Raw genomic sequence first — 12,477 nt, 5'->3', positions numbered from 1 at the left:
TTTCATGGGAAAAACCCTCTAAGTATAATACAGAACAAAATACCATACCATAAAATACCATATTTAGTCACTAGGTGTCAGTATTGTTCATATATATACATATATATATATATGGGATATCAGCTGTCAATATCCTGATTGTTACTCTGTAACTATTTTGTTACAACAGGAATTTATAAACAGGCTGTAATGATTCCTTTAGGCAATCTAAATGCAGTTATTCGGAAAGACGCTAAACGGCTAAACGCTCAGATGTACAAAGACTTAGAGCTGCATCTACAACAGTGTATGTTATATTTAGGAAGGAAAAATGGGTAAAATACTGGCTTGGTCTGTTCCCATTTGCATTTTGGCTTAATGGGAACCTACCACCACGATTCTACCAAAAAATGTAGAACGGGTGGTAGGTGGATGTAAGGGACGTGAGGATAGCCCTTTTTAGAGCTAATCCTCATGTCCCCGCTAACTTGGAGTAGCCGGGCACGAGGCTACACGGCACGGCTACTCCACGCCCCAGTAGCCACGTTACTCCTCCTACCCTGTTGTGTGCGGCGCGCAGCTCCTCGTAGCTGCGCGCCCTCGTCCGACAAGCCAGCTACTGCGCATGCGCCAGCTACTGGGCAGCCACAGCTCCGAGGCCGGCCGCACACAACAGGGTAGGAGGAGTAACGTGGCTACTGGGGCGTGGAGTAGCTTCGTGCCCGGCTACTCCACGCCCCAGTAGCCGCATAACTAAATTTACATATTAGGGGAATAAAGTTTACCAAAAGTTAGAGGGGACGTGAGGATTAGCTCTAAAAACAGCTATCCTCACGTCCCATTCTACCTTTACAGGTAGAATCGTGGTGGTAGGTTCCCTTTAAGTTTTGGAATTTCCGCTTAAAAACTGATGCACAACGGATCAGTTTTTTCCCTTTGATTACAATGGACTTTCAATGGTGTCTGTTAGGGTGATGTCACACGTGGCGTTTTTGGTCCATTTTTGAACATACATTTTTTATCGTTTTTCATGTGTTTGACTGCTTTAAACCTGTGTATTTATTAAGATAAATAGGTTCAATAGGTTCAAAGCAGCCAAACGCATGGAAAACGGTAAAAAAACATATGTGGCATCACCCTAAGTATCTGTTTTTGAATCTTGCGTTAGATATTCCGTTATTTGGGCAGGATAGCAGAAATAAAATATATGAATGGGTATCAAATTAAGAAAAAGGGAAAAGTGTTGACACTAATGGAAAGCAAGGTATCTGTTTTTTTGGGGTTTTTTAATGGTCCTATAAAGTCATACGTTAAAGGTAAAACTGACACTTTGCTATTAACGTATCTACCCAAACAAAAAATCGGAAGGCAAAACAAAGAGGGGGGGGGGGGGGGGGGGCTGGCACGTACAATGCCATCACACGTAGTGTTTGCGTTTTACATGTTACCGTGCACTTGGCTGGTTTGAAAGCGTGTAGCTGTGAAAATGTTAACACAGATGCTTACATTTCCAGCTATGGAGAAAAATTCTTTCAAACCAGCCACATGTAAAAAAAACGCATGTAAAAACGCTATATGTGACTGCACCCTTACACATGTGTGTAGAATATTAGGCATGGTCAGTCGTTTTTGACGTATCTTTAACTTAACCCGTGCTGAAAAATAAAATTAAATTATGATAAAACCCCTCTCCCACAATATTCAGGTGATTTACACTGGTGAAGCAAACACATCGCATATATTCACATTACACACACACAGAGTCTCCTGTCAGATGATAATGGTACAGTCCTCCTCCCCTACTCTCACATGCAGTGGTACGCCTGAGAAGGCAGGAAGTGCCGGCAGTGGATGTGAGAGAGGGGTCACGTGACGGGCTGCTGCCTTGTGATGCCGGCCAGATGTGGTCTCATCTGTACACAGGCTGCTGGTAAGTACACAGTACACACTGCGCTGTATACAGGCGGCAATGCATGCGGTTATGTCACTGTGTGTTAGAGATCTCCTACGCCCTGGCAGTCAGGCTGCGTCTTCTCAGGTGTTACTGGAAGCACTTTCACCCCTTGAAGTTTACTATAGGGTTAGAGCTGTGTTCACACTGCAGACTGTAAACTATGACAGGACCTGAATGAATTGGGATGACTGGTCCATAGGTCTGTGTATTGGAATCGGCTGATCCCTGCGAGTCTTCTATTACTGAGCTTCACTAGGGATCGATCATAAATATTTAAAGGGGTTGTTCCTGTGTTATCAGTTATCTCATATCCACTAGACAGGGAATATCAGTCTACTATGAAGATCTGACTACTGGGACCCTCATGGATTCCAAGAACGGAGGGCCCATCACCCCATTAATATTAATGGGGGCAGATCGGGCATGTGTTCTGCTGCAGAGAGAATTGGGGTAGAGTGGGGTAGGTATCAGTCTTTTCCTCCCTTGCCCCTTATTATCGCTGGGCACTGGACGCTTCCTGCCACTCCAGCAAGTGGCATGCAGCATTTTTAGTGAGATTCATGCCCACCTTTAGGCGTAATAGTTTATAACTGCAGAGAAGGCCATGTTTGGGGCGTGGAGGGCTTTTAATGCTTTGGCTACAAGGTGACTGCCCATGACATACCTTACACGGGCAAAGATTGGGTACGACACGTCCTTCATTACCAGTAAGTGGGGCAGGACTGCATTCACTTTATCATTTGCAATGAGGGCAGTTCAGATCTTCTGAGACCAAACTATGATGTATGTATTGATATGAATTCCCATTATAATTTGCTGTGTGGGCCAGTTATAAAGGGGACTGGGCATAAGTGACGGTCACAGTCCTTTTACAATTATCTATATCACAGAAGTGCAATGTGAGGACGTAACACCCTGAATATTGCTCTCTCTGATGAGATAAGATTGAAAACAGATTAAAGAAGTGAAACTTGTAAATGTACTATATATAAACGCCTGGTACTTATAAACCTAAAGGTAGAGGAGATCTCAAGTTTGTAAAGTCTTAAATCCTTTATTGCATTTCCTCCATAAATCATGTTAACGGCTGTTTTTTCGGCGCTCTTCATCCCTGCTGGCACACATGGGTATGTAAGGGAATGTCTCTCTAGCTCCTGTGTAGACTCTGCTCAGCTCCTCCTGCTCTATAACAGGCTGACTAGAAATGGGATACTACATACAATTTGCTTGGTTCCTCTTTCAGTACAATATTCTGCCTGCAGGGGTAGGGGGATGGGACTGGGCGTTTTATTGTGTTAGATAAACTTGTGACTCTCTGTTGGATGGAAACGCTGAATTTCTGCATCTCACACCCCGATCATTGTCCCTGATATAAGGTCATGTGATTGAACCATCAGTGGCCTTAACTGTTGGCTCCGCTGCCTAATTAAATGTGGGTGTCTTTCTGGCCAATCATAGCCATGGCTAGTTACAAGAGGCGTTCAGCCCACAATACATCCAGGCAGCTCAGCCATACCCAAAACCAGTATGGGAATGCCGGATCCGCTCATTTCTACCCACTTGGGTAGCCCATGCACCCCTGGTATTTTAATAGTTAATACCAGTGATCGGCCCCAGCAACGATCATGGGTGATGGGGATGAAGAGTATCCAGTCCGTGGGGGACTTGGTGTAGTTTTTGGTCTCCAGACAGCTGTGTGAGGACAGAAAAGTCTCATGCATGTTAATACGCATGAGACCTGTCACTATAGTATATAGGCCTCGTATTATGGTATAGCTGTGTTGTATTTCCTCATTCCACCCCACAAATTTAAGTTCTTAATACTTTATATAGAACAAAAAATGGTGAACCCTGTTGCCACTGTGGTATCTGTTTTATATCTAGTGAGCACAGCTTCTTGTCTGTAATAAGCCCTGACATTTTTAGGGTGATTCTCGGTCTTTCTTCACATATTTTCTGACTTTCTGCAGGTAATGCTTCCTCTTCTGGCACAGACCTTCCAGACAATAAGAAGATGCTTGTGTACTACTAGGAGGATCGTGCATTACCTGCTTTTCCTGGAAAATGGTCGCTCACCGTGATCCTATTACTGCTCTGAGCAGCTTAGACTTTGATGTGGACTACTCGTCATGGAACATTCGTCTGCTTCTGATAGGAGGAGGTTTCCTGTTTTATTTGGGTATTTTTGTAATAAGTCACATTGTATCAGTGGTGCTGTTTGCTACATACAGGTCACTCCTTGCCAAAGAGAAGGTATTCTGGAACCTGGCGGCTACCCGGGCAGCATTTGGTGTCCAGTGCATTGTGACCGGACTAACTGCACTACTCATTGACCCAGTTCTTGTCGCTGATCAGATCACTGGTCAGCAGGGTTGGGCATTTTTTACCATTCTGATAGCAATTGGTTTCTTTCTGTTTGAAAACCTTGCCCTTCACACATCTAATTTTGTGTTCTGGACATTTGATATCTTGTTGGCTGTGCACCATTTTTTTGCATTTATTGGATTTTTGGGTGCTGTGATCTGCAGTACAGCAGGACATTATTTGCCTATGGTCACATTACTATTAGAAATGAGCACGCCATTTACCTGTATTTCATGGATGCTGCTGAAGGTAAGCACATGGCGTTTTCTGGAGCGTCCTGGTTTATCAATTCTTGGGGTATTTCAATAACCTTTGTACATGCTGGAAATTAGATAAATTAGCAGTAAATTCATGCTTTACTTTAAAATGGACAAATGAAATGGATGAATTTGGAGATGTATACACTACTGCACAAAAGTTTGGGGTCACTTAAAAATGTCCTTTATTTTATTTTTTTTAAAAAGCACATTTTTTTTCAATGAAGTTAACATTAAATGAATCTTAAATATACTCTATACATTTTTGATGTGGTAAATGACGATTCTGGCTGCAAACATCTGGTTTTTAATGCAATATCTACAAAATGGTATATAGGCCCATTTCCAACAACCACCACTTCAGTGGTTTAGTTTATTGGTACATTGGGGGACATTTTCTATGGCGTTTCCGCCAGTTTTGTGTCGCTCTTTACCGCATGTGATGCAGTATTTATTATCTGGCGGCACCAGAAAAAACTACTTTTTCCACCTGCTCCGACTCTGTTCCGACACATTTAATATATGTGGTAGACATTTTTGGTGCTGTAAACTGGCGAAAAGTAGAACGAAAGAAATTTGGTGTTGTAGGGACACAAAACTGTGCTACTGCACTCAGCTTACACTAGTGTACCTGGAGATACACTGACCAAATTCGGATGTATACTACCTGTCCTTCTGGCGTCCAATACAGACTGGACGAGCTGTCGGACAAGGTCAACTGATGCATTGCCATTGCTGCACTCCAGGGCAGGGTGCTCAGCCTGTTCTCGTACTGCTACACACATTTGTGGAGCTCGGGACAGATTTTGGTCCCAGGGACAGAAAATGGTCTTGGCGCCAGAAATATATTTGCACAGCACCACAGTATTAAATATGATAAGCTGATTGTAAGAAAAAGTCAGTCGGCACCAGCTAGTAAAAAATGTCTTCTAAAGTTTTATTAATTCCAAAAAAAGTTAAAAAGAAAAACATAGTGAAAGTCAAACAAAACATGATAAAAACATGTTTGTACAAACAGGACGGGGCGTGTGAACATACACTTTTTCCTTTTTTCCACAGTAATTAATATATGTCTCATTTTCGAGAGCAAGTCAGTAACCAAGCCAGTGCAGACAACGACACTTTATGTAAATGTCCTCCATTGTGTTTGCCAACTGTGTAAGAAGGCTAAAGGATGTCAGAAAACCCTTGTTCAAGTATGCTAGCACAGCTGAAAACAGTTTGGCTAATTAGTGAAGCTACAAAACTGACCTTACTTTGAGCTGGTTGAGAATCTGGAGCATCACATTTGGTTGTTCAAAGCAACTCTCATGATGGCCAGAAAAAAAGAACTTTCATGTGAAACTCGACAGTCTATTCTTGTTCTTAGAAATGAAGGCCATTCCATGCAACAAATTTCCAAGAAACTGAAGAGTTCCTACAACGGTGTGTACTACTCCCTTCAGAAAAGTGCACAAACAATAGAAAGAGAAGTGGGAGATCTCAACCCCATTGAGCTGTTGTGGGAGCAGCTTGACCATATGGTACGCCAAAAGTGGCCATAAAGCCAATCCAACGTGTGGGAGGGGCTTCTGGAAGTAAGGGGTGTAATTTCTCCAGATTATCTCAGCAAATTAGCAGCTAGAGGCAAAAGGTCTGCAATGCTGTAATTGTAGCAAATGGAGCATTCTTTGGCGAAAGAAAAGTTTGTAGGAGAAAATAAATTTATCAATGTCATTGGACTATATTTTCTATTCATTTTGCAACTGATTCGAAAGTATGAAAACCTTGAAAACACAAAATTGTCTAGTTGACCCCAAACTTTTGAGCGCTAGTGTATGTATCATCAATTACTTAATATTTAAGATGTTGGTGGCTAAAATTGTATAGGGGGAAATTATATTTAACAATACATCCATATATGTGTAAGGGGGTATGTATATGTGTAGAAGCGGGGAGTAGGGTCTCATGGTAAAGATACCCTAGTGCTCTAAAATACCAAATTAGATGAGGGAAATGGGGAGACAAAAATTGGGAAGCATTAGATGTGGAAAGGCAAAAATTAGCAAGCATAGGTGGTCAGGGTACTCGCCAGGTGGGACCAATCTTGACATCTCTGTATGGACAAATGCTGGGCAGGTGGGTAAACACTATAGGTGTGTTACATTACTGTGTTTAACAATCAATCAAGATAAAATGATTTTGCAAGCTCTAGGCAGGGAGACGTGGGAATCTCAGATTGCCCGGGCAATAAAAGTTTTTTTAAAGCTTTTTTAAAGGGTTGTTTTAACCACATCATTGAGAACTGCTGGAGACAAGGTTTCTGGTTTAAAGGTCCAGAAGGGACTCTGGGATCTGTTATAGCAACATTGTAATTCAAGCAGAATTAAAGTCCCATTGGTGACCTTGGAGCTGTGGCTGTTCACTGTAGTCCTTGGGTAGTCCGGCCAACATATTGGAGGTTGCAGGGACATATCGGTATGTTCTATAAGCTTCTTATTCTATAAGGGGGAGGGCTATGGAGCTTCTTACTTATTCGCCTGACAGGTCCTATTTAATCTGCAAAAATGCACCAAAATGTTGTTGCGTTTGCATTATTTTGTTGTTCAGGTACAATTATCCAAAACCCCTTATAAATGTGTAAACAGATTTGTTATATCTCCCCAATAGCTCTATTTTACTATTTATATAGAATATTCATGAGGCTACATTAAAGCAAGCACATGGCTAAATATAAAATGTCTGTGTGCATGTAGCCTCATATATCATTGTTTTATTAGCAATTCTCTGTTAGTGCTCAAGGCTACTGAACTTCAGTATACTTGAGTATAAGCCTAGTTTTTCATCACAGAAAATGTGCTGAAAACCCAAACTTGGCTTATACTCGAGTAAAAATAAACCATGTTTTACCAGGTTTTGTGGTAAAATTAGGGGCCTCGGCTTATACTTGGGTCGGCTTATACTCGAGTATATAGAGAAATTTTTGTTGCATATTTTAAGTAATTCCTTTATTCCTTCTTCTTCTAGGCGGGATGGTCACAAACGCTATTTTGGAAAGTAAATCAGTGGATTATGATTCATATGTTCCATTGTCGCATAGTCCTTACCTATCACCTGTGGTGGGTATCTCTCTATAACTGGGATCGCTTGGTAAGATCTGTCTCTGTACTATATGTAGCTTTCTTCATAGTTGGACTGACTTTAGTTACTTTTATTCTGAACCCATTTTGGACCTTTAAGAAGACCCAGCAGCTCCTGACCCCTGTTGACTGGAACTTTGAACCAGCATCCAAAAAGTCTTCAAGGGAAGGAAATGGCAGAATTGGCATGAAGAAAACTAAATAGTGGATCTCTAAGAGCACCATAGTTACTGCTATGTAAAGAGAACAGTATTTCTGTTTTTGGGTATAAACATGCTGCAGATATTCTGCGGCTCTGTTGTATTCACCTGAATCACTTGTATTTCTGCATAAACCTGTCAGACAATATGGGTAAACTTGGAAAAATTCCTGCAAGTTTGGAAGACTGATACCGGAGAACAATTCAATCATGTAAAAAATTGATACATTGACATAAAATGGTATTAATATAGAAACCATCTCCTTCTAGAATTGTGCTACATGATGTGCAGTTTTTCAGTATTTCAGCACTTATTTCTTCATTTTTCCCTCACACAAGTGTTTATGGGGGGAAATATATTTTTATTAGGGTGATCACAGTGTTTTGGATTGGTACTATTTATATCGAAATGTCTTTTTTATTTTACTGTTAATATATCCTATTTATACATTTTATGTAATGTGACATGGGAACATGCAAAACAAAGCAATATTTTCCAATGACCAGTTATTGTCTATTATAATGTGCCTTTCCAAAATCGGGTGTGCATAGGTACAGCTTGTATAAAAACAAAAGGAGTCATGACCATACATTACTGACGCCACTCACCTAGTTTGTACAATTATTTCCAAGTGATGTTGGTCTACTCAAACATTTAACATTGTTGCCTACCTAGTTTTTGTTATGAGGCTTCCATTGATAATAATCTGTGCCACTTTTCCCTCCTATATGTTTCTTGGGTGGGGAGCGGGCAGCGATGAGCTGTTGCAGGGCTTGGATACCTTGCCAGAAGGGGCAGCAAGTAATAAGGGGCATTTGTTATTCATGCAAGCCACTGTGTCTCTCAATCCACATCTGCAGGCATGTGCCTTACCCCCTCCCTTCAGCTAATGTCATCATCTGCTCTGCACTACCGAAGGGAGTGGGGATGAGGAAAATGCTGGCAGACATGAACTGAGAGACACACTGCTTCTGCTTCTGGCAGGTTGTCAGAGTCCATTTTCTGGGGATAGAAACTATGCAAATTTTTTTTTTTTAGCAAAAAATTGTGTAAGAAAAAGCTGTCAGGGAACCTGTCATTTGTGTTAGTAGTGAAAATCCTGATAACTTCTCAGAAGCATGAAAGTACAAGATTTTCCTATTTAATTAGATTGGGACCTCTTTATTACTGTATTTTCTTTTAAGCGGTTGTTTTATATTTTTATCCCCTTCTTATTGATGGGGGACATTTATCATATATGTGGTATGAGCAAATTTATGCCAGCTAGGATTTCAGTATCTGGCACAGGAGCTGTAATAGAGACTCCCCCCTCCCCCCCCCCCCCCTCCGTTCTCATGATCTTTGGGGTCTCGTCACTAAGAGCCCCATCGGTAAGCAGTTTCCGTTAAAGTGCAACTCCTCCTCCAAGACTCCTCATTTCAATGTAGTTACTTTCAAAAAGTAGAGTATAGGCACTGTACAGTTGTGTCAGATATTTTAGTTACTCGTGACTGACCTGAGTATAAGCCGAGGTCCCTACTTTTACCACAAAAAACTGTGAAAACCTATTGACTCGAGTATAAGCCTAGGGTGAAAAGTGCATTGGTCACAGCCTCCTCAGTATATAGCCAGCAAGCCCCCAGTATATAGCCACCCAGCGTTTCGGCAGTATGCAACCTACAACCTGCCCCTGTATGAAACCTGCCCCTGTATCTAGCCTGCCCTCTGCCCCTGTATGCAGCCAGCCCCAGTAAGCCCAATTTATTTTAAAAAAAGAAAAAAAAAAAGGAAGTTAATAAATCACCTTTCCAACCCCTCCCCCGCGGCTTGTACTCAAGTATGTACAGTAAATGAAATTAATTATTTTACTTTATTTTAGTAGTTTTTTTTTTTGCTTTATTATTAGTTTTGAAGAGCTATATTTTATATACTAATGTTTTGGGTGAATCCATTTCTTAATTTTGTTGACCAATACTGCTGAAAGTTTCTAAAATTCCTCCCTTGATGTTTCCCTTTTTTCAATGTATAGTATTAACATAATGTGAGAAACTTCTGAAGAAACTGCTGTTTATGAAATCCAGGATTTTTATGATTAGACAGTGTTATGACTTATTTCTCTCCTGGTATTAAGGGGTTTTCTGGAAGCAATAAGTGTACAAAGTCTGAAACTTCTTGGTATATAAATAAAGATAAATAAGTAAAAAAAAAAATGTGATTTGACCTTTTTATCTTTTCTTGCCCCATTTCTTATGCTTTCTAAGGTTTGTAATGTTGGCATCTTCAGACGGCTCTAATCACTACCCCCCCCTACTAAACCTCTTATACAGGCGGTCCCCTACTTAAGGACACCCGACTTACAGACAACCCATAGTTACAGACGGACCCCTCTGCCCACTGTGACCTCTGGTGAAGCTCTCTGAATGCTTTGCTATAGTCCCAGACTGCAATAATCAGCTGTAAGGTGTCTGTAATGAAGCTTTATTGATAATTCTTGGTCCAATTGCACCAAAAATGTTGAAACTCCAATTGTCACTGGGGCAAAAGAAAAAAAATTGTCTAGAACTTCTATTATAAAATATACACTTTCGACTTACATACAAATTCAACTTAAGAACAAACCTCCGGACCCTATCTTGTATGTAACCCGGGGACTGCCTGTAAGTGTTCAGCCACCCCCAGTATACCGTCTTTAGTGGCAGATAAGGCTAACATAATATGGGATTCATAAAAAGATCAGTCTGACCAGAGCTCATAATCAATCCCTCAATCTTCTATCCAGAAATATAAAACTTCTCTTGGCTGATGAGCTATATATATATATATATATATGTATTCCAGGGCATGTGCCCCGGAAGAAGCTGAGAGGCGAAACCCTGAGTCAGGCAATGACTGGCGCCCTCGTGGTTTGATTTTGATATGCACGTTTTATCTTATTTTATGTGCGTAGAATTGAGAACAAAAGTTTTATATTTGTTGAAACCGTCTACGCTATGTCTCCTCTATATAGCTAGCTGAGCTACGGAGGAGATTGGGATAGGATGAAAAATGCAGCGGTTTCGTGTCTGAATGGTGGCTTATTCCCAAATGTGATTTCTGGTTGGGATCGCTCATCAGCCAAGAGAAGTTTTATATTTCTGGATAGAAGATTTATGGATTGATTGTGAGCTCCGGTCGGACTGAACTTTTTATGAATGCTGTATATTGGATGATTGCTGGTCCATCCAGGACCGTTTTGCAGCTCTTGTTTGAGAAGGTGCAGCATCATATTTAGATTTTTTTTTACAACATAATAGGGGTCTGCATTTATTTTATTTTTTTTTTATTTAATTTTTTTTACATCTCTATACAACTAGGGCCCATATCTCTATATCTCTGTAACATCATGTCCAATAAAATTATCAGGGAAAACCTTAAAAACGTGCTCACCTCCTGATAAAAAAAAAAAAAAAATGTTGACAACTACATGACACTATACATTCTCATGGATGTCTCACACACTAAGGTCCCATTCACACGATGTAAGCTATGCCATATGGATGGACGTATTCCCCATTGTGGCTGCATGCTACCCATTCTGTAACGGTATGGTACAGGTTGCATACACTCAAAAAAATCATGTTGTGTGAAAGGGGCAGATGCATAGGGTTTCCTTCTGTGTTCTTCTGAGTTTTCAAACAGAAGGTAATCCTCATATATATGACACCACATCCGGCAGGATCTAACGTTGGAAGGCCGGCTGCGCAGGAACACACTTGAAAACTGGACCATGAGCTGGTTGGAATCCATAGACCGACCACAGTGCAGTGGAATCCTTGCATCATTTTTCACCGTGATGCAAGGACTACAGTCATCTGCATTGTGCTGCTGTATGCAGCCTGCCTAACTGTTAGCCTTTGCAACTGTTGGCACCAAAACTGCCCCTCTCCATCAAACATCCCTTGCCCCTGAGGTTAGTAGCAAACTGGTGTGGAATTTTCTTCTTACAGTGTTTTCTGCAAACCTTATATTTCCCATTTTGTTTTACTCCTTCATTTTTGAAAAATAAAAGGAGATTGTTGGATGTGATCTCCTCAGTACCCTTGGTGAATTTGAGGGATGTTCTGCTTTACGAAAGTCAAATCTCGCTCCATCCCTTCTGCGCTCTGCTGTGTGCCTGACCAGCTGTTTACAATACTATTAGAAATGAGCACGCCATTTACCTGTATTTCATGGATTCTACTCAAGGTAAGCACATGCTAGTGCACTAGCTTAACTTTGGGGAGGGGGGATTAAGAGCCTTTTGTACATGCTGGAAATTTCAGAAAGTATCACTAAATCCATGCTGAAATATAGGCAGACTTTGCCACCTTGTTAACATACAGAAAGTGTAGTAAAGGAAATCATTATTTGATTTCTGGCTGATTTTGTTAGTTGATATGAACAGTCTATAATTTGAAGTTAATAATTGTATAAATTATATAAATATATTTGCATTTTTTTTCTGAGAGAATTAAGTATTTGATATCTTAACAACATTAAAGGACATCTACCACCAAGATCAAGGATTGCAAACTTACAAAAAAGCTTTACAAATTATGCAAATAAGCATGTGGGTCTCCAAGCTCCATTAATATAGTATATATAGT

General features: G+C 40.7%; 1 protein-coding gene across 1 annotated transcript; it reads left to right on the top strand.

Moving 5' to 3' along the window:
* Nucleotides 1-1,782: 1,782 nt before the first annotated feature.
* Nucleotides 1,783-9,679, top strand: CLN8 (CLN8 transmembrane ER and ERGIC protein). Its single transcript, XM_072142332.1, has 3 exons — nucleotides 1,783-1,909; nucleotides 3,904-4,546; nucleotides 7,561-9,679. Exons 2-3 carry the CDS (start codon nucleotides 3,998-4,000, stop codon nucleotides 7,876-7,878), a joined length of 867 nt encoding a protein of 288 aa, XP_071998433.1. The 5' UTR covers nucleotides 1,783-1,909; nucleotides 3,904-3,997; the 3' UTR covers nucleotides 7,879-9,679.
* Nucleotides 9,680-12,477: the final 2,798 nt, after the last annotated feature.

This window comes from Engystomops pustulosus, chromosome 3 (genome assembly GCF_040894005.1).
Source record: "Engystomops pustulosus chromosome 3, aEngPut4.maternal, whole genome shotgun sequence".
NCBI lineage: Eukaryota > Metazoa > Chordata > Amphibia > Anura > Leptodactylidae > Engystomops > Engystomops pustulosus.
Note: the sequence above shows the minus strand (reverse complement) of the source record. Positions and strands in the feature narration are given on the sequence as shown.

What these genes read in the sequence shown, in the direction of transcription:
- CLN8 (XM_072142332.1), top strand. Translation starts at nt 3,998, where the DNA reads ATGGTCGCTCACCGTGATCCTATTACTGCTCTGAGCAGCTTAGACTTT. An exon ending in TTTCATGGATGCTGCTGAAG is followed by an intron (nt 4,547 to 7,560) that starts GTAAGCACATGG and finishes TTCTTCTTCTAG; the next exon opens with GCGGGATGGTCACAAACGCT.